This window comes from Acinonyx jubatus, chromosome A3, assembly GCF_027475565.1.
Source record: "Acinonyx jubatus isolate Ajub_Pintada_27869175 chromosome A3, VMU_Ajub_asm_v1.0, whole genome shotgun sequence".
Taxonomy (NCBI): domain Eukaryota; kingdom Metazoa; phylum Chordata; class Mammalia; order Carnivora; family Felidae; genus Acinonyx; species Acinonyx jubatus.
In genome coordinates, this window is record NC_069388.1 from 33941152 (window position 1) to 33963439 (window position 22288).

Sequence of the window (22288 nt, forward strand, 5' to 3'; positions counted from 1 at the left end):
ACATTCGCCCCACTCTCCTAACGCCTCAAAGGCATCTGCATCCATTACTCTGCTTCATCTTCTTGGCATCCTCTGTCCTTTTCCAAGAACTGTGATTATCCTCATTTTATAGATCCAGAGTGGTTGAGAGCCTGGAGCTCAGTTCAGCAAGCCCTACAGCTCCAGCCTTTCTCTTTCAGATCAGATTCTTACCAGCACTTAGTCAGGCTCACACCACCTCTGCTGCCCTATTATGCACATAAGAGTTGCAGACACCTTTCCTCATGGTGTCTGCTTCTTATCTTCCCTCCAGAATCCCCTCCCAAGTGAACACACTTTGCCTTGACTGCCCTTCTGTGTTTTAAGATTCTCTCTCTCTCTCTCTCTCTCTCTCTCTCTTCCTCTCTCTTTCTTCCTCCCTCCCTCCTTGTCTGCCTCTCTCCTTTCCTTTCCTCTCCTCCCTCACCTCCTTAAAAACATTCCTTTACAGCTAGCTCTTTGTGGGTTACACAAATCTCAACCAAGAATTCACATGGAGTCATGGCTGAGGTCTGCCCCCAAGCATCTTGCATTTGACTTAGAATCAGGAAATTGAACAAAAGGGACTGAGCCCATAATTCTGGGGCATTCAAGAATCCAGTGACTGGCAAATGACCTGCTGTCCTCTCCATCTGTGTCTATGGAGGCTAGCCATAGGAATAGCCTTCACTGTCTCTCTGCATGTGGTATTCAAATTCACAGAAGTCAGGATAGTAAACAAGGGGTTTAGAGTGATACATATTGGTCTTGAAGGGTAAGTTGAAGAAATCACTTCTTTTTGTAATTAATAACACAAAATAATCATGTCCAACCCCTTTAAATAAGCCCCCTTGCTTGCTTTTTTTCTCATTTCCCTTAGCCCAAAGCAGCAAGCCAAGATGGCAGAGTATTGCCGACTGATCTTTGGAGATGCTCTTCTCATGGAACCACTGGAAAAATACCCAGTAAGCAGTTTCAAGGTTTATCGCTGAAGGAATGTACATATTAATGACTGGAGTTAGGGGGAGACTTCCTTACATCCTTTCCAAGTTTGTGTTTCTCGGGAAGATTAATTGAGTTGATAATGAAGCCTGACCAGGAGGAAACCGGCAGTGTGCCCCACTGAGGGTGGAAGACATGCATCTGTCCTCTTCCTCTGCTCACTGTCTTGTCCCTCCCCCACTGCCTGACGTGACCGGCAGGACTACAGAATTCCCAGAATCACAAATATCTTCCATGGAGACATTCCGGGCCAGACAGGGTTCTGATCATCTCCCATGGAACCTCGTTACACCCTTTGAGAGACATGGTTCAGCAAAATGGGACATTGCAGGTGGTACAATGAGATCCCCACCTGGCCCTGCATCCACTCTTCACTCCCTTGCATGTGCCTTTTGGTGGAACAGAACTCAGGCCTCCTATTGCCAAGCATCCCTGCTTTGGGAAGGAAAAGCAGTAGGAACATCTTAAAGTAGCCTTTCCCCTCTTCAACCCTTTTTCCTCATCTCCACACATTCTTACACAATTTCATACCAATCCCCAGACTTGTTGTAAGCAAAGAATAAAGGACCAGTTTAGGGGAGTTCACTAGACTTGCTAAAAATAACTCACCTTGGGACTTGCACACATAATCTCTGATATAATATCTAACAACCCTCTCATGGGAAATTGATTTTCCCATTAGATGTGCAAGCTTGAAAACACTGGCAACAATGTTTGCAAATAAGGGTAGCTCGAATCTCAGGGCTACAAGGAAATGTGAAACCACCAGCCCACTTGGGCAGATGCCAAGGACATGTGCAGCTTACTACCTAGTTCCAGATGGGGGGTTTGCTCTTTTTAAAATGCATCTGAAAGGTTGGTTCTGTAGGCTTCCATATGACAGACACCCTTCCTGACAGACACCACACTAATTGGCTTCCCTTCTTCGAAAATCCAGGACAAAGCCTTCCTATCTGCCTCAAACCAAAACGGTTGGACTTATGGTCCATCAGAAAACTCATAAAACTTTGGGTTAGCAAATCTCCCCGTACATTTCTGTGGGTCTGATTCATGGGGATTCGTTGCGGAAAAATGAGAGTTCGGTGATTAAAATATGCCTTTTATGAAAAAATAAGGAACCATGAAGCAGCCCCCATGCGGGACACACGCTTAGAACAGTCTAATGAGCTGTAATGAACGTAGTAACTAATAATCTAGAAGCTCTTGGTGTCCAACACTGTGCTGGGGGTTTGGGGAGGGGGTCTGAAAGAAAGGGGCAGTATTGTTAAGGAAGGTGCTTTTCTTTTCCATTAGCTGGAATCTGGAGTTCCTCTTCCAAGCCCTATGGATTTAATGTACAAAATTTTGGTGAAAAATAAGAAGAAATCGCATAAGTCATCAGAAGGAAGTGGCAAAAAGAAGCTCTCAGAACAAGCCTCCAACACGTACAGTGACTCCTCCAGCGTGTTTGAGCCCTCATCTCCAGGAGCCGGTGAGGGGTTGGCAGGCTCTTGTTCCCTATTACGTGTGGTTTTAAGAATTGCTGCTCTAATTTAACTTAGAAGGAATTTTACATTCCTATTTGGACACACTTTTAAATGGTATGGGTTTTCTGTTTCTGCTGCAAACTTGGTGGCTTCATTAAGACTACACAAATGGCGGGGGGGCCTAGGTGGCTCAGTTAGTTGAACGTCTGACCTAGGCTGAGCTCATGATCTTGCAGCTTGTGGGTTCGAGCCCCACTCCGGGTTCTGCACTGACAGTGTGGAGCCTGGTTGGGATTCTCTCTCTCTCTCCTCTCTCTGACGCTCTCCCACTCATTTTCTCTCTCTCTCTCTCTCTCTCAAAATAAATAGATGAACCAAAAAAAAGCACACAAATGTATGATCTCCAGTTCTGTAAGTAGGAAGGCCCACATGGGTCTCACTGGGCCAACCTCCAGTTGTCAGCAGGGCTGCTGTCCTTTCTGGAGGCTCTGGAGAATCCTATTCTTTGCTTGTTCCATCTTCCAGAGGCCACCCACATTTGTTGGCTTATGGTCTCTTCCTCCAGTTTCAAGCCAGGAATGTCCCATCTCACTTCTGTCATCATACCTGCCTCTGACCAGAGGCAAGAAAGGTCCTTTGCTTTTAGGAACTCACACCATTACATTGGACCCATTTGGATAAACCAGGATAATCTTCCCCAGCTCAATCTTAATCTATCTGCAAAGCCCCTCTTGCTGTATATTCACAGGGCACAGAACATATCCCCAGGACATGGTCATTTGGGGGAGCCGTATGGTTTTGTGGTCTGTCTACCACATCAGCCAAATGTTTGGAGTGACCACATGAGTTTAAGCTTCTCAAGGGCAATGATACCTTAACATTAACTTGGGTCTGGGCACAAGATGTTCACTGAATATGTTCTCATTGATGATATGCTGAAGAGTTCTGGGCAATTCAACTCATCCATATTTTACAGATCTCTTTTAAAATGTAAAAAGGTAAAGGCAATTGAATTATCTATCAAAGTTTCTAGGTGATGTTTAGTATCATTAATTTTCCTTTTAGATTTAGGTTGAAATAGATTTTTATGGATGATGAGAAAAGAATTCAAGTGGTCACCCCATTTCCTTTGAATTATTTGTCATTTAGTCTGATTTCTTTTTTAGCTTTAATCAGAATCTTGGCAATCTGAAAAGGGCTCTCCTGATTGGAGGGTGAGTAAGTGGAGGAAACCTGAAGCTTGAATCTAGGAAGTTCTTGAATGGAAAGTTTAACTCACATTGGAACAATCACTTTGGAAAACTGGCAGTATTTGCAAAAGCTGAACATATGCACACCCTCGGTCCCAGGGATTCCATTCCTAGGTATATACCCAACAGAAACGTGTATAGATAGTCACCAAGAGAGATGCACAAGAATTGCTCAGAGCAACACTACACAGAATGGCCAAAAATTGGAAACTGGATGACAAGTGCCATCATTAGTTGTGGTATATTCACACCATGGATTAATATGCAGCAATAACACTCTACAACTGCACACACCAATATGGACACAGCTCAGAAACAAAATGTTGAGTAAAAGAACTCAAATACAAAAACAGAATCCACTGTATGACTCCATTTATATAAAGTACAAAAACAGACAGAATTATCCTATGAAATTAGAGGTCAGGAAATGGTTACCTTTGAAGAAATGACTGGAAGGGCATCCAACAGGGCCTCTGGACACTGGTTTTATTTTGTTTCTTGATCTGGATACTGGTTACTAAGGTCTGTTTAGTCAGCGAAAATTCATCCCTCTGTATATATATGGTATGTGTACTTCTCTGCATATCTATTGTATATCAATTAAAAGATTTCAGAATAGGGGCGCCTGGCTGGCTCAGTCAGTTAAGCATATGACTTCGGCTCAGGTCATGATCTCATGGTTTATGAGTTCGAGCCCTGCGTCAGTTGGGCTCTATGCTGATAGCTCAGAGCCTGGAGCCTGCTTCAGATTCTGTGTCTCCCTCTCTTTCTGCCCCTCCCCTACCTGCACTCTGTCTCTCTCTCAAAAATAAATAAACATTAAAAAACATTTTTAAAAAGATTTCAAAATAATTTTAAGTTAAAATGTAAATTCTAGAGCAATCTGGTGGGGAAAAAAAGGTTAACCAAATCAGTGATTTATCTTTTCTTGTATGTTTCCATCTCAATGGCCAATTTCTTTTATGGTTTAGAGTAAAATTCTTACCAACAAATATATAATTATTTGAAAGGTTTTTGGGGGGCGGTAGTTTTTGAGTGTGTATTTCAAGCATTAATACATTATTCTGATTCTTTTTTCAAAACTAACTCTTGTTCTCAGTAAGAATATTGTTTCTGAAGGTTTACAGTTCTTGAAACCCTTGAATCTAGGGAAGAAACCAAGTCTTCCTTTGCATACAGGAACTTGTTTCCCCATCTCCCTTTCCCACTACCAGTTCTCTCCCTTTTTATTAACTGGATGCATAACACAAATAACAATTTTTACAGGCATTGAACGTTATTGCTTAATACAGAGAAGAACAGCAATCTGTTAGTAATTCGGTAGATTTCCTAAGCTAGCCCCATGGTCTGTTGTGCAATCTTTATTTATTTCAATGGAAAATTTTGGACATTTTAATATGTAGGTAGTCTTTTGAATAATGAGCCCTACTAATTTGCCATTTGGTTTGTAGATGTTCTCTGGTAATGGGAACTCAAGTAACTTGAAAAACATGGAATGGTTCTTATTTCAAAACTAATTTACTTATCATGGTGCCTGTTGGCCAGGTGCCTTTTCCAAGATTCAGCCCTTTGCCAGTACACTTGTCTTAAAGAACTAGGATAGATTTTTTTTATGGTTCAAGGTTTTATGGTCTTAAGTTTCCTCCAAGATCCCTCAGAAGACTTAAGAGGGAGAAACCAGGGTCCTGCTCATAGAGTAAATGAAGACAAACTACTTCTTTCCCACATAAACTAAAGAATTACCTGATGGAGGATTATGAAATTATTGGTGTGTTGTTATATCACATGAAGCACTGTTACATGCTTTTGCCAAACAACCTTTGAAATTACTCAATTAAAAAAAAAAGAATCCCCTCTCTAATTAAAAAGCAAGAAAAAAAAGTAAAAAGAACTTGGGGCAACACATTTGATTATAAAAAACAATTAAGTGCCAACCTCCAAAAGAATGTGTTGGTATATAATGAGATATGTTTTCTTTCCAAATTATAATGGATTCCCTGTATTAACACAATGTAAGTATCATAAAGTGGTTGCATGTGCTTTCTTTCAATAAACGAGCCATAAATAATAAGACTTACTGGTCCTGGAAATCTTTTCCCTCTAAAGATACTTCATGAATACTTTGCTCACTGCTACTATTCAGTAATTGATTGACCTTTGCTAGTCAAATGAAAACATTTATAAGCTTTTTGGAAGACATGCTGTGGACACTGTGTCATTTACATAGATTGAACAGGATTGCGAACTTTCACAAGATTTGAGAGGGGGGAGGACCTAGCCAGTGCAAATTACCTCATTGTAGAGCCAATATAGCCATCTACTGGGCTTGTACTGTTATGGCACTGTGTGAACGCTGAAAGATAGTAGTCATCATATAATGCCTTCTTTAGTATTTTACTTGAAAATCTTTTTACAAAACTGATATTGTCAGGTGAGACTGAGACCCAAGGCTGTGGAAGAATTTAATACTTCCTGCTGGTGTGAATTTTTAAGGAGCGGAATCGTCCACCAAATCTTCAGAGAGGAAAAATAATCCATTGAAATGACTGTGTGTTGGCTAAATATGCAGCTAAATTATGTCTGACCAAAGCAGATTTCCACGCATAATTATTTTAAGGGTTCATGCATTTTATCCTGCTTTTTGAAACAGAATGTCACCGTTTTCTAAGATACATGCATTGTTTAAATGAATGACAATGCATCCATCAAATAAGCCTGCAGGCAAATCGTAAGATACAATAGTTACTTTACAATTTTTGTGTCATCAGGTGTGCTGCCACAGCCCTGCCTTTCCTGTCCCAGATCAAATACTCGGCCTTAACTCTAAGGTCCTCTATGGCCTCAGAAAAGTAGCGGTAAAGTCACTGAGTGCTGCAAGCATCACATGGAAGAATCAAGGCTCAGAAAAAGAGGGAAAAGTGGGAAAAAGAGAGTTTATCTTTCAGAGTCCTAGAGACCCCCAAAGACAACGTACACGTCCATATAGGATGTGTGTACCATAAAAAGCTAAATGTAGATGACGCCATATTTTTTTAAACATACTGATAAAAATGTTAAGCGTTTTTAATAGAATTTGGACATTTCAAATGGTATTCACAAAGTAAATTTAGAGAAAATATCCATATTCCAAATCTCAATACAATTCTATATAATTTATAAAATTTAAATATCCAAATGAATAATTTTAAAGCAGTGTTATGCCAATTTCCAAGGAAATTTTTTGTAATGCACCTGTTAACATGTGCTTCAAACTTGTAAATGTTTGTTTACTTCATGATCTGCTATTAAAATTTGACAGGGGAAGCTGATACTGAGAGTGACGACGATGACGATGATGACGACTGTAAAAAATCTTCAATGGATGAGGTAGGTGTCTAGGAACTGACTTCTGGTCACAGAGGCTCATCCCCTAGTTTGTCAGTCCCTGCTGCGCCGGCTGGACATACAGTTCATGGTCTCCTTCTGCCATCTAGTGGTCAAAAGCATCACAGTTCATTTTAAACCTGCTACCCTGTTGGAAAATGAAAATGTGCACTTGAGTCACTAAAGGAATAAGCACAGCATTGAGCAAAAGTTCTCTGTGATGATCAATGCTGCTAAGACTTCCTTCCATCAAATGGGGTCTCTGGAAGGTGAATTCAAAATTTGTGACATCCAATGCCTGCTTCAATTTTTGAGGCAATTAAATTGTTGGTCAAATGGCCCCAAATCCAGAGAAAACGTGGGGTTTTGGAGAAATGTTCAGAAATATGACATTAATTCTATTGTTGTAATTTTGAAATGACTAGAGCTCCTTACTGATGATGTAAGCTAAAACACCCCAAATAACTTCATCAGCTAAGAAATATTAATTGCACAGGATCTAGAAGTGAATCTGAGATAAGTCCATTGGAATTTCAAAATTTTGTTTTAGCAAGAGTCTTAATCCAAAAGTTTACACTGAATATTCCCTCAAATATATTGGAAAGTGTCTGTCTCAGGTATAAATAACAAATAATAAGCTGTTCTTACATAATGTTCTTCCTCTTACACTTATTTCCTTTAATGTTGTCTAAAGTTTTGATTAATTATGTTCCTCCACTAAATTTCAAGTTAGTGTCCAGGAGGAAAACTATTAACAGGCCTGGTAAAGTAGTTCTTCCTGGTAATTATTTCAATTGTGCATAAGTTTTATCACTGATTCTTGTCCATTCAAAACTGCCTTACTAATTGGATGGCCCATTTGCAAATGAATATTTCCCAATTAACATTTAACCTAAATATTGCTATAGGCGTTTTCAAAAGAAATCATGTCTGCATGTATTCTCTCTTCTAAAAATGGGAGAGAATATTAGATCAGTCTACAGAGGTCTGTCCATGCCAATACTGCAGTATTGGTTTTCTCCTTTATTAAAAACTTTATCAAAGTGATATGTAATAGCAAGTAATACTAAAGTAACATGAGGTTTTACTATGTGCCAGGTACTGCTCTGAGCTCTTTCACATAAATTAACTTGTTTAATAATCGCAAAAGCTCAATATGCTATTGGGACTGTTTTTATTCTAATTTAACAGGTGAGTAAACTGAGGCACAGAACAGTTAAGTAATTTGCCCAAGATTGCACAGCTTCTAAGTGGTGGGCTTGGAATTTGAAATTAGGCAATCTGGCATTAGAATCTTAGCTACTAACCCCTGTGCTGTATTGTACACAGGAACCAAGAAGGCAGGGAGGGATGAACATTTATAAAGAAAACTAATACTTGTTCACCAACCCCAACCTATTTCCACAAGGCAACCTTTTTTTAAAAACAAATTTTTTTTTGGTTCACTGGCAGTCAGCTACATACTAATTTTCATCTTGTACAGTGAATTCTTGATTTCTTGATTTCTTAACCTTAGACATCAGCTAAGGAATTTATGCTATGACCAGTGATATATAGCTTAGTGCTTCTCAAACTGTAATGTGCATTTGAATCGCCTTAGTAAAATGCAGATTCTGATTCTGGAGGCCAGTGGTGGAGGCTGAGATGCTACATCTCTAATAAGCTCTCAGGCTGATACTGCTGGTCACCGAGCACACTGGGAGCTGCCCCTAAACACCCCGTATGCCACCCCATATTTGCCTAGCATACGAGTAAATTTTCTCCTGTGGTGAATTTTCCTATTGGCGATAATCATTTTCAGAAGAGAAGGGATGGTGTTCTCTCTCGTGGGCCGCTTGATCATTGCCCTGGGAACATAATCCTTGGTAATGTAATGCTGACTCTGGGAATGTCATTTTTATTTCTGCTTCCAGGGTACTGCTGGCAGTGAGGCCATGGCCACAGAAGAGATGTCTAACCTGGTGAACTATATTCAGCCAGTCAAGTTTGAGTCCTTTGAAACTTCAAAAAGTAAGTTTTCCCTGGAGAAGAACCTCTAATGTAACATATAATGAGTGTATCTTAAATTGTTTTTTAATGTTCATTTATTTTTGAGAGAGAGGGAGTAAGTGGAGGTGGGGCAGAGAGAGGGGGAGACTATAATGAATATATCTTAAATACAAGGTAGTTAGAACAAAGAATGTTACCCTTAACAGAACTATTCTGTGAAGTCTTGAATACGTGCCTGAGTTGATGATTAAAACCATGTAAGAAAGTATTCCATGATGTTACCCCAAAATTCGTCATGAGGCTGTAGGCCACACACAGTTATCTGAAAGGTATTAGGCCAGAGTACAGCTGATTGAGAGTTTCACAGTCGTTTTTGTTCAACAACATAATGGGCTCCTTCCGTTATATAAGAGACAGTGTTGAAATAAACTATCTACCCGCCCCCCAGAAGGGGGGAGCGGGGAGCAGCCAGAGACGTGGTTAACCCTCATAACGAAAAATAGAACCAAATCAATCACTTCACACACATTCCATTTGTCCAGCCTGTTTTATAACATTAACTTCACATCATTTTGTGTTCTCTCTTCCTCCAACTACACATCCATACTGGATGCAAAGAAAAAAGAAATAGCATCTTTCCCCCACCTGAGGAAAAGAACTCTTTTGTGAAATTGCCCCCCCTTTTTTTGTATGAAATGTAAGATGCTATCAGGGTAAGAGATTCCTTGAGACATTTTAGCTGCTTTTATGAGTGTGCTTTTAAAGGCAGAATTTCTGCTGAAATATAGCAGCCTCTTATAAGGCATAGTTTTATAGATACATCAAAATCTAAGCTTCTACCGTACACACTAATGTATAATTGTATAATTTTGCCCAAAGAGCTTCAACTTTATAGTATATGGTACCTGTATCTCTACAATGAGGAATTTAACTTCTAATACAGTTTATATATAAATATTCCGACATTTTTTTTTATTTCTGTAATTGCTGGTGTATCGTACCACAAGTTGTTCAATTTGAAACATCCTAAAGTAGTAATTTTTATATTTCTATAGTTTTTGTTGGCTGTAAAATGAGTTTGCCTAATTCATGAGTCAAAAGCTCCTAAACAACTAGCCAGATTGAGAAAGAACATCCTTCAAACCTGGTAACAACAACATGGACCAAAGATTTACAAACAAGTCCGTTTGATATCATTGTATCACTTTATTTTTTTAAAAGAATACTGTACATCAAAAAAAAATAATACTGCACATATGTTACAAAGCACCTACTGAATTGACTTAATTTTAATTAGCAGTAATGCTTAAAATAATTAGTCATATGAAAATAGGTTTTTGATGGGCCAAAATAAGAGAAGTAAGGTTTTCCTTTAGAGCCGATTAAAAATTGGGGAAGATAAGGAGATAGATGGATAAAAGACTCCAGGTTATATTAGAAAGAACAGTGAGGCTTTATTCATGGAAAATGGGCATCAAAGAGGGGGAAATGCATCAAAGGGAACTCCATTTAAAAACTGAGAACTGTGCAACCACTCTGAATGACATTTGCCTCAGTACTGTGTGTAACACTTTGAATTTTAGTTGGGAAGAGGACAGAGAAGCTGTTGGACTCTTAGACTTTACAAACTAAAATAACTTTGTTTTGTTTCTTCCATTCTAATCAGAAGTTTGGATTCCACTTTCAAAATATTGCTTTTGTATTATATTGAGATATCTAACACATTCATCTCTCCAGCCTCTCTTATCCATCTGAAAATGAGGCCATCAGACTGGAAAATGTCCAAGGATCCTTCTGCTTTGAAATACCCTAATCTTAATGTCACATTAGTTACTTGAACTGAGGGGGTGTGTACAAACTGGGGCAATGTCAAGGTGGGGTGTAAAAGAGAGAAAACCAATCTGAATGGATTTAGAACAAAAGAGTCCCCCAGGGTTCTTCGTCTTTTGAAATAGCTTTCATTGACCACTCTAGCCATATCTAAAATCCATTTCCCCATCCTAATGCCATTGTATCCCTAACTTGCATGACCATAAGCAAATCTGACTCAGGTAGTATTAGAAGAGACAGCTTCTTAGAAGACTCAGCTTTGACTGAAGAAATACATATATAAAGTTATACAATGAGGATTCATCGCCCTAACTTCACTGAACATATGCCTCCATCTTACACGTTATAACATGTACCGTTGAATTTTACTCCTCACCCTTTTTTGTTGTCGTTAACTCAGAAAGAAATAGAAGTTTTGAAATGTCTTCCTTCGTGGAAACCAAAGGACTCGAGCAACTGACAAAGTCTCCAGTGGAATTTGTAGAGTATCCTTGATTTGACGATTGACTGCTGAAATGACCCAGCCAAAGCCGCACATGCCATTTGTTTGATTTCTGTTTTGAAAAGGAGAAGATGTATGAAATGGCTTATGTCTGATACCTGGGTGTGATGGACAGTTTCTGGCTTCAGATGCATGGCTGAGAGGCAGGGGCTGGCATATGGAAAAGAGAACTGGTCTTGCAATAAAGGAAGCTCAGGTTTCAAGGGTATTTTCACACCATCTTTGTCCTTTGGCAATTGGCTTAATCCTTCTGAATATGGTGACACCAGTTTGCTCATTGGGTTAGGGACAGCATGTGTAAAGTGTGTAATATACTTTATACATACGTAAGATATATGTACAGTGTATACACATACATGTAATAGATGTCCAATCAGAAAACAGTTGGAATGATGACAAGGATATAAATATAGAGGCACCTGCCTGGCTCATTTGGAAGAGCATGTGACTCTTGAACTTGGGGTCATAACTTTGAGCCCCATGCTGGGTATAGAGATTACACACACACACACACACACACACACACAAAAACTTAAAAAACAGAATATAAATATATATTACTAACAATGGCTTTGTTGATAATTCTGACAACAAAAACCTTTGATTTTTATCCATAAATTAAAAATGAAACGTCTTTAAATTTTTTTATGAAAGCAATAGTAAATGCCTCAAACAGCCCAATTTCATGAAACAAGTCCTAAAATTAAAAAAAAACGGAAGTGACTTTTAGAACTCATCAACAAGAGGAGAGGGAGCAAATGTAAACTCCATAAACAAAGTCACACTATTAAGCATTGACTGTTTTATAGACCTTACATTAGATGTCTTATCACATTTCATCCTCACAATAAGCCTGGGATGTAGGGATTATTCAATCTATCAAGCAGAGGAGGAAACTCACTCAGAAAAGAGCAAAATGACTTGCCCTAGATCCTATAGCTAGCAACTTCCAGAAATAAGGTGCAGGTCCTTTTACACCTAATTTCCCTGCCTGAGCTCAAAATCTTACCTGACTTCCACCAAATTTGGTAACAGGGTCGTGTTTTAAGAACATAGCATTGTTTAATAGCTACATAGTACTCAGTAACTAAAAGGTTCTCAAGATGGAAAACTGATTACAGTAGGAACTAACATACAAAACAAGGTCAGAACCTTCTGTGCTATCTTGACCTTGCTATCAATCATAAAGAGTACCACAGTCTTTGCAAATAGCATATAGCAAATAACCTTCTCAGAGAAGGTTAAAAAATGAGCAGAAAGCATTTCAAAAACAACCATGCAGTTCACATTATCTGCTTCCGCCAAAGACGTTATCATCCTGTCACGTGCTTTGGCACACTTGAGTTTACTCCTGTGTCCTTAATCGTTAAGCCTACCCTCAATAAAATCTCCCCCAAATTACACTGACTTTGACTTAATCGTTTTTTCTTCCTCATTAGTTTTCACCCACAAGGCTCAGCAAGGGTGCTATAGTACATTTATATTATAAAACCACATTTATTCTGTGTGTTCAGAAGTTTTTGACATTTTTCATCCACCAGCCCAATGAGATCATCAATATTTAGTTCATTTCCCAATGGAGAAAGAAGGAAGGTGGCTTCTAAGCTAATGGTATGGGCTAATTATTTTTATAATTGTATTCACTACTTAACATGATGGTCCAGATATAACAAAATGCAGCTCAGCAGGATATATCCAAAAGGAACCCGTGTGGATTCATCCAACTACATGCCTCAGCTCTTCTGGAATGCTGGTTGCCAAATGGTTGCACTTAATTTTCAAACTGTGGGTAAGTAGCACAGTTAAAGCTCATTTCCATTCTGTTAGAAAGCTGTATTTCCAGACTTGACTGAAAAGCAAACAGAAGCAGATTTCAATGAAGGGAAAATATCACTGCAAAAGAAAAATAGCTTTTGAAAATGGAGAAATTATCTTTAATAGTTTATAACCAAGTCTTTATTTCTAGTGGTTCCATATTACTTTCAAACAAAAATCTTTCTGCTTTTTAAAGTAATATGTATATATTGTAGGATATTTGGAAAATTCAGAAAAGTATAAAGAAACAATAAAACTGCCCAGGAACACTGCCACTCAGAAAATCAACACTTAACTTTCAGCTTTGTAATCTGTAAGGATTTGGGGTTATGTATATACATGCTTTTTCATTTGTTTAAAATGTGTATGTATTTAAATGCTATACAGAGATAAAAATTTTAATAGCTGTATATTAAGCACGTTTCACAATTCACTCAAACCCATTTCCTATCTCTGGACATCAGGGAATTTTTTTTCTACTATAAATAATTCTCAGAGAACATCTTGAATATAAATTGTCAAGTGTATATCCTAATGTTCTTTTGGAAAAGTTCCTAAAATAGAATTACTCTGTTAAAGTATGTGAATGTTTCAAGAATCTTCGTATAATATACAAAATTGTCCATCAAAAATGTTGGGCATTTACCAAAAAAATACAAAACACTAATTCAAAGGGATACATGCACCCCTATGTGTATTGCAGCATTATTTAAAAGAGCCAAATTATGGAAGCATCCGTTGATAGAGGAATGGGTAAGGCACATACAGTATATATATTTATATTATACACATAAATATATATGTATGTCGGAATATTATTCAGCCATAAAAAGAATGACATCTTGCCATTTGCAACAGCATAGATAAAACTAGAGAGTATAATGCTAAGTAAAATAAGCTTGGTCAGAGAAAGACAAATACCGTATGATCTCACTCATATGTGGAATTTAGGAAACAAAACAAGTGAGCAAAGGAGAAAAAGAGAGAGACAAACCAAAAAACAGACGCTTAACTATAGAGAACAAACTGATGGTTACTGGATGGGAAAGGGGTGAGGGGATGGGTGAAATAGGTGATGGTGATTAATAGTACATTTATCATGATGAAAAAAAAATGATTTTTAAAAATCTGTGCCTTTAACAAATTCAAAAAAAAATGTTACACTGGATTTCTCTTCCATCAGCAGTGTATGATATGAAGTATTCTCTCTCATTTGAGATTTCAGTTAAGTGTTATAATTAAATAATAATAATACTAATAATATTCCAGACAAAATATTTTCTCATTGTTGCTTTAATTTTACTTCTTTGATTATTATTTAGGTTGAACATTTTAAATATGTGTTTTGATTTTTACATTTGTGTTTTTATAAACTGCGTATTTAGGACTAATGTCAATTTTCTATCCACTTACAACAGCGCTTTTTATATAATGGGCATGTTGTCATATTTCATGAAACAGAAGAGATTGGGTTGATTCATGTTTTATTTTATGGAGTCTTGGCTTACTTTTATTATTGTAGTCTTTCTGCCCCAGGATTAGACCCAGATTACTTCTGTTTCTCTCATGTATTTTTTTTCTTTTAATTTGTAATTTGAGTCTTTCAACCATCCAAATTTAATTTTAGTATATAATCTCAGTAAGAAATCAATCCTTTTTTACACTAAACTGAAATTACTTAGTAGATGTAGCTTTTTGGCAGGTGATTAATTTGGGTCCATTTTTTTCCAGTTATATTCTTCTCTACTAATAAATTTGTCTGCCTTCCTGGAGCCAATAGCTCACTGTTATTATTGTAATGCTTAATAATATGGTCTAATATCTGGAAGTGGAGATTCTCCTTCATGGCTATTAATTTTTAGTACTTGTCTTGCCATTGCCAGTGGGATCCCTATTCCAAATGAATTTAATTTACTTACTATTATTTCCCTTGCCCTCACTGAGAAAGAAATGGGATTGTGCATAAAATCATATTAAATTTACATTAGTTTAATTGTTATATTGTTTCCCTCTCCCCACTGAAAAAAATATTTTGTTTAAAATCACATTCAATTTTGAATTTTAAGAAGTATTGAGAAAACGGACACCTTTTATTTTTTATTTTTTTTAGCACTGAAAGAATGTTTTTCTCTTCATTTTAAAAATTCTTACATTGTGTCTCCCTCTTTCTGTCCCTCACTTGCTTGCACTCTTTCTCTCTCTCTCAAAAATAAATATTAAAAAGTTTGTATAATATAAATAAATAAATAAATAAATAAGTAGAAATTCTTACATTAGGTCTCTCAGCAAAATCACTTGTCTTCATCTGAGAGATAGTTTCTTTAGATGAAAGCCTTTTTTTAAAACATTATATTTTTAACAGATTGCTTTTGGATATTGATATTTGTATATTTATTTTATAAATAAGTTCATTTTATAATCACCCTTCTAAACTCTCATAATAACTTATTTTGCTGGTAGCTTCTGTTGTTTTTTTTCAGATACACAATCACAATGTAATCACATCTATGTTTTTTTTCCCTTCCTAGTGCTTTGGACTGACCATTCTACAATCCTATTAAACAATAGTATTAAGAGTGGGCAGCTTTGAGTAGATGTTGGCTATGACTGAGACAGATATTCTCTCACACACTAAAGGAGTACAATAGTCCCCCTTATCCATAGTTTCATTCATCCTGGTTTCAGTTACCTGTGGTCAACCAGGATCTGGAAGCAGATGATCCTCCTTCTGACTTACTGTCCGGTCAAAAGTAGCCTAACACTACATCTACATCACAATGCCTACATCATTCACCTCACTTCCTCTCATCCTGTAGGCATTTTATCATCTCATAAACATCACAAAAAGAAGGGTGAGTACAGTACATTAGGTCACTTATCTTAAGGGGTGCTTGGGTGGCTCAGTCGGTTTGAGTGTCTGACTTCAGCTCAGGTCATGATCTCACAGTTCATGAGTTCGAGCCCTGCATCGGGCTCCGTGCTGACAGCTTGAAGCCTGCTTTGGCTTCTGTGTCATGCTGTCTCTGTGCCCTTCTGCTCACGCTCTCTCTGTCTCTCTCAAAATTAAATAAACACTAAAAAATTTAAACATATCTTGAAAGAGAGACCATATTCACATAACTATTATTACAGTATATTGTTATTATTGTTCTATTATATTATTATTGTTAATATCTTATCGTGCCTAATTTATAAGTTAAACTTTATCATAGCTATGTGTGTATAGGAAAAAAACATAATATATGTAGAGTTTGGTACTATCTGTGGTTTCAGACATCCACTGGGGTCTTAGAACATATCTCCCATGGTTAAGTGGGGACTACTGTATGCACCCGTCCTAATTGACTAATAGTGTTTGAGGAATTTATGTTAATGTTATTAAATGCCATTTGGCATTTATTGGGATGATGATATATTCATTTCTTCTTTTGTGAGTAAATATATCTCCCAATAAGTAATTATCCTTTTGTTCCTGGGATAAATGTTACTTTCTTGTTGTGTGTTATTTTTTAGAACATACAATTTGCTATTGTAATTTTTTTACACTTTTGATGTCAATTATTTTTTCAAATCCATCATTTCCTTTCCTTTTTTTTTTTTTTTTTTTTGGTATTTGGCCAATTTTAGTATCATAGTTACCATAGCTTAATAAATTGAGAGATAAAATTTCACTTATTTTCCCTGCTCTAAAAATGATTGGTTACATGGAACTTTGAAATAATCCTACCATTACCTCTCTACCATCCTCCTAAATAGAGATGAGTCATGACTCAAACAATCTAGAACAAATGGCAGCTTCCCAGATTCCCTATGACCTTAAAATGTGGTTTTTTTTTTAACCTTACAAATTGCAATTCATGTGGACATTCATTTCATACACTGACTGAGTCTTAGGAAAACTTTTAGGAATAAGTTTTGTTCATTAGAAAGGAGTCAATGTGTAATTAGATACAGGTGGTAAGTAAAAGAAATGCAAATTAAAAAAAAGGAATCCTGGGGCCTCCTGGGTGGCTCAGAGGGTTAAGCATCCAACTTTGACTCAGGTCATGATCTCATGGTTCGTGGATTTGAGCCCCAGGTCGGTCTGTGCTGACAGCTCAGAGCCTGGAGCCTGCTTCAGATGCTGTGTCTCCCTCTCTCTCTGCCCCTCCCCCATTTATGCGAGAGCGCTCTCTCTCTCTCTCTCTCTCTCTCTCAAAAGTAAATAAACATTAAAAAAATTTTTAAGAAAAATGATAAAATATAAAGTAAAATAAAATAATAAAAATAAAATAAAATAAATTTAAAAAATAATAATAAAGTTATAATAATAAATAAATAAATAAAAATAAATACAATTAAAAATAAACATTTTTAAAAATTTTTTAAAGAAATCCTTTTTCCTACAAATTAAAAAAAAAAAGATTTTTTTCCTTTTGGGTGAGGTGCATGGAAGTCCATGCTCAAAAGCATGGATTAGAGGCGTAAAGTGGCATGAGCTTTCTGAAGGACATCTTGGCAGGACATCAAAAAGTACACATCATTTTCCTACAACACATCTATTGACCTAGAAATTTCATTCCTAAGACTGCCATTAATGATGGATTCAAAGATTTTAAAATGATTTAGCAAATGAATCTATTCAAAAAAAGTTTGCACAGCTGTTAAAAGTAAAGCAGACAAATATTTAGTGAAATGGACATATTACACATTCACAACATATTAGAAGAGAAAAACAGAATATACACCAACCAGTTGGCAGTGGTTCATCTCTAGATTTGGAGTACAGCTAGATTTTTTTTCTTCTCTGTGTTTCCTAAGTTTCTACAAATGAAGAAATATTTCTTTTTTAAAAAGGGTAGTAAAAATGGACTATAATACAATCTTACTTTCTTGCTCTAAACATGAATATCATCACAATAAGGTTTGTGTTTTTGATATTCAGACCTGGCTATGCAAATAAATATGGGGATGTATGAATACAATGGGAAAAGCGGCTACAGATTAAAGCCAGAGTTCATGAGGAGACCCGACAAGCACTTTGATCCATTCACCGAAGGCATCGTAGATGGGATAGTGGCCAACACTTTATCTGTGAAGGTATGTACCTCTCTATTACAAAACTGTCACCAGCAAAAGTCTTGAACATTACCCACATTGCATAAAGAAGTAAGTCATCAAAAATTTAGTTGCTAGCAATATCTCCACCTCCTTCTTGCATTTTTTTAAGGACTAATTCTCTCCAAATTACAAGTTTCAGAAGCTCCACACATGGGATAAAGGGACTAAGCCCTACTCTTTAATAGGATAAATTGGACCCTAAATCAATAAACCAAGTTGGAGAGTCTCCATGGTCGGTCCTTTCTTTTGGTGTAAAAATCATTGACCTATGTTGGAAAAAACCTTCTGGTCTTTTATTTCTCCATTAGTTCTAGAAAAATATCCACACTGAGAAAAATTAGAGAAAAAGTATTCTCTCAGCAAATTGCTAAAGGCTGAATAAAAGCTCTCAATTTACCATTTTGAAAATCAGGGACTTAAAACACATAGTAATGATCCTAAGTAAAAGAATTGCTTCATTAGATATATACCTGACCCTAAAATATAAATTCAAAATGATTTCTGCAGTCTTTGAAATTGATGTTATATCAGATATAATGTTTTTAGCTATAAGAAAATGTTTTATACTATGAATGAAAAATCATCTTTATAAGGAGATTTATACGTGAATTCTATAAGCTCTTGGTTGTTGTGGCTGTTTCATTTACTTCTTTAAAGTTTTATTTCTTTCCTTGTTTAGCTAGATAACTGTGGAACTAAGAAATGTTTTTTATTGGACATAAATGCAATTTTCAGATTGACCTTAAACCAAAGGCATATGAAAAACTTTGTAAAAAAAAAAAAAGTAACAGTTTTACTAATTTATATCTACCCTAAGCCTATTGAGCCCATTTTTACTTTAAAATTTATGTCACTTGATACTGAACATCAAAAATAAAATTTCAATGAAGTGTCTCAAAATTATATCTTTTGAAATTACTTCACACCATGTATCTGAAGAGTGGAGTTGGCAGAATTAGAGCTTGGAGATTATGTTTATTTTAGGAAATTCTTTTCAGCAAAGGATGTTTAATTCCTGCCGAGTTTGATGAAGATAAACTCGTAAGCATCACACACTGACAAAATGCTATTTTTAGAACCCTTGTCAATTGTTGGTGTAGTTGGATCAAACTAATAATTTTGTTCTTGTCCTCCAATTCATCTTGTTTTGTGCATGTTTTCTTGCTTATTTATTTTTTTTAAATTCTACCATGACAGTGTAAGTAGTTATAAAAATAACATAGAAAGTGAGTTGAGGGAAAACAGTTGAGACCCCAACGGATGTGAACTGTTGCCCAAGTCCAGAATGGAGACACTGTTGCAGTTGTTGGTGTCCTTGGAATGGACAGCCCATCCTGTCTTTAACATGATAGCCAGACCCAATATCTGGCTCATGTCCGTCCAGTGGCGCCTTTGTTTTGACCTTTTGACATAGACGTCATAGTGCCAGAATGGACTTGGGAACTCAAGAGGTGTTCCACCATCCTATGTTACTGATGGGAACATTGAGGGTTAGTGTCGTTAATTTAGCTAAGGACCTCTGCTTTAATTGAACATCTTAAGCACACAGAATCCTTGGTGCATCTGATTTCCCAGTGTGACTCACATAACCTGGAAGTTTCAAATATATAAAATGTCTGCTAAGTTGTTCTCATGTAGAACCTCAAATTAAACAGAGAATGTTGCTAGCAGGTCCCACGCATTCAGGCTAAAGAGAACATTCAGGAAAAATGAGTTATCTTGGGCAAATTCAGATGGCTTCTTTCTCGTTTTTCTCTCTAACCTGTTTGGAATTTCTGACCACATCAGCATGTAGCTACTGGCCTTGCTGAGCCGCTGAGGGCCATTCTCAGGCCACCATTGTGTCCCATTTCTAGCCCTGACATCATCTTGATAATTCTGTCCTCTTTCACAAACTTGAGCTCAGAAAGCTCTTGGCCACCAGAATATGTGATTTTAAACTCTCTGTTAACTCTACAATATCCATAAATTTTGTAGCTAGGCAAGGATACCCATAATTGTGTGGATGGCTAACAGGTTGGGGTTAGGAGTGATGATAAGCTGGACTAGACAGTTTAAGTTAATATTTGGTTTTTGTTTTTATTATCATTGTGGCTTTGCTAAGGTGAGGTTTTTTTTTTTCCTCTTGTAACCTCTTTAAGTATTAGAAAAACCTTTATATTTAGTTGGCTCTGAAGATCAATCTTCAATATTTAACAGATGTATCTCAAGTACAAAAAGTATAATCTCATCAAATTTTTGGTATTTGTTCATTTATTTCCTCCTGTACAACTTTGTCTTATTAACTGACTCCTTCTAAACTCAGCATTTTCAAGGTTCCTCTACCAGTTCTTTAACCAAATGAAAAATTATATTTGTACATTTGCCTCTATTTCATTTTGGTTATAATTCTACCAACCAGCATTTGTACCTCCCTAAAGTATTCTCTTATATCACTTATTCATTTATCAAGACTTCCTTTTTTATTGTTTTCTAGATTATTTCAGGTCAGTTTCTTTCTGATAAGAAAGTTGGGACCTATGTGGAAGTGGATATGTTTGGTTTGCCTGTGGACACAAGGAGGAAGGCATTTAAGACCAAAACATCACAAGGAAATGCTGTAAATCCTGTCTGGGAAGAAGAGCCCATTGTGTTCAAAAAGGTTGGTCACATATCCTGGATATGAGATATAAATGCATATTCTAGGTGTTTCACTCTGAGGGAAAAATTACATGAAGAATTATTTGTAGCTTCATTTGGGAATTTACACATTTATAAAGCAATAGCACTTTGGGGGACTATCTTAAAAGCTATTCAAGATCTCTGTGAATCACTTGTTTGGATTTTCAGAATTGTGTTGTGAATCAATTAATTCTAGTATACCTCATTTGGAAGACCAGAAAAACATATAAATTAACTCATATCCTCTCATAATACAAGTGATAAATGATACATTTTCATTGTAACTCAAATGAAGTGGGAAGCAAGGATTAATATGGTAGCAGAGAGAAGGAAGTCTGTACTTTCTTAAAAAAGAATATTAATTAGGGGCGCCTGGGTGACTCGGTCAGTTAAGCATCCGAATCTGGCTCAGGTCATGATCTCACAGTTTGCGAGTCCAAGCCCTGCATCGAGCTCTGTGCTGATAGCTTGGAGCATGGAGCCTGCTTCGAGTTCTGTGTCTCCCTCTCTCTCGCACACTCACACTCCCCCACACCCACTCTCTCTCTCTCAAAAATAAACATTTAAAAAAATTTTAATATTAAAAAAATTAAACTTCATGTAATCTCTAGCCTCTGGTAGCTGATCATTCTATCTTGCCTGGATTCTGTCTGATAGAGTTAAAACCTTTTCTATATGACTGGGCCTTCTCACTGCCTTCACCAAAAAGCAAATCTTCTTCACACATGCTTGTCACACAAAGGAGGACAGTAGTCCAGTAAAAAGTGGAATAGACTATTTACCATGCCCTTTGCTTTTAACTGGCCAAAAGATCTACAAAGGCCATCTTCTGCAAAAAGAGTTTTGTGTTAAAGGTCTCTGTGCTCCCACTATTTTATTATGTTAATTGGATTTAATAACAGTGTCTACTTCATAGAGTTATTAATACGTATTTTCTTTTTTAAAATTTTTTAAAATATTTATTTAGTGGGGAAGGGGCAGAGAGAGAGGCAGACACAGAATCCAAAGCAGGCTCCAGCCTCTGAGCTATCAGCACAGAGCCTGACGCGGGGCTTGAACTCAAACTGTGAGATCATGACCTGGGCCGAAGTCGGATGCTTAACTGACTGAGCCACCCAGGCACCCCAATAAGAATTTTTCTGATATAATAAAAACATTTATAAAATATCTGGCACTTTGAAAATAGTCAATAAATGTTACTTTATTCTTCTTACCAAAAGTAAGTTTTTAAGGGTACAATTAGCCCTATGTTTTTGACACGTTTTACATTGAAGGAGGAAAAATGAGCAATTTTTTGTTGATTATGTGGGAAT

The 22288-nt window shown here is 36.8% G+C and overlaps 1 protein-coding gene and 1 long non-coding RNA gene across 4 annotated transcripts in view; one reads left to right on the forward strand and one right to left on the reverse strand.

Moving 5' to 3' along the window:
* Positions 1-22288, forward strand: part of PLCB1 (phospholipase C beta 1) — a 695548-nt gene that overhangs the window by 539528 nt on the left and 133732 nt on the right. For all 3 annotated transcript variants that reach the window (XM_027069591.2, XM_027069592.2, XM_027069593.2), the window contains exons 13-20: positions 878-962; positions 2293-2470; positions 7014-7081; positions 8992-9088; positions 11298-11382; positions 13064-13188; positions 18139-18293; positions 20791-20955. In XM_027069591.2, coding sequence (XP_026925392.1) covers positions 878-962; positions 2293-2470; positions 7014-7081; positions 8992-9088; positions 11298-11382; positions 13064-13188; positions 18139-18293; positions 20791-20955 — 958 coding nt within the window. The remainder of the gene's footprint in view (positions 1-877; positions 963-2292; positions 2471-7013; positions 7082-8991; positions 9089-11297; positions 11383-13063; positions 13189-18138; positions 18294-20790; positions 20956-22288) is intronic.
* LOC113602468 (uncharacterized) lies at positions 6956-16117 on the reverse strand. Its single transcript, XR_008289205.1, has 4 exons — positions 15904-16117; positions 13052-13248; positions 11274-11451; positions 6956-7226 (listed from the first exon to the last, which is right to left on the reverse strand). It is a non-coding gene; the product is annotated as an uncharacterized LOC113602468 (long non-coding RNA).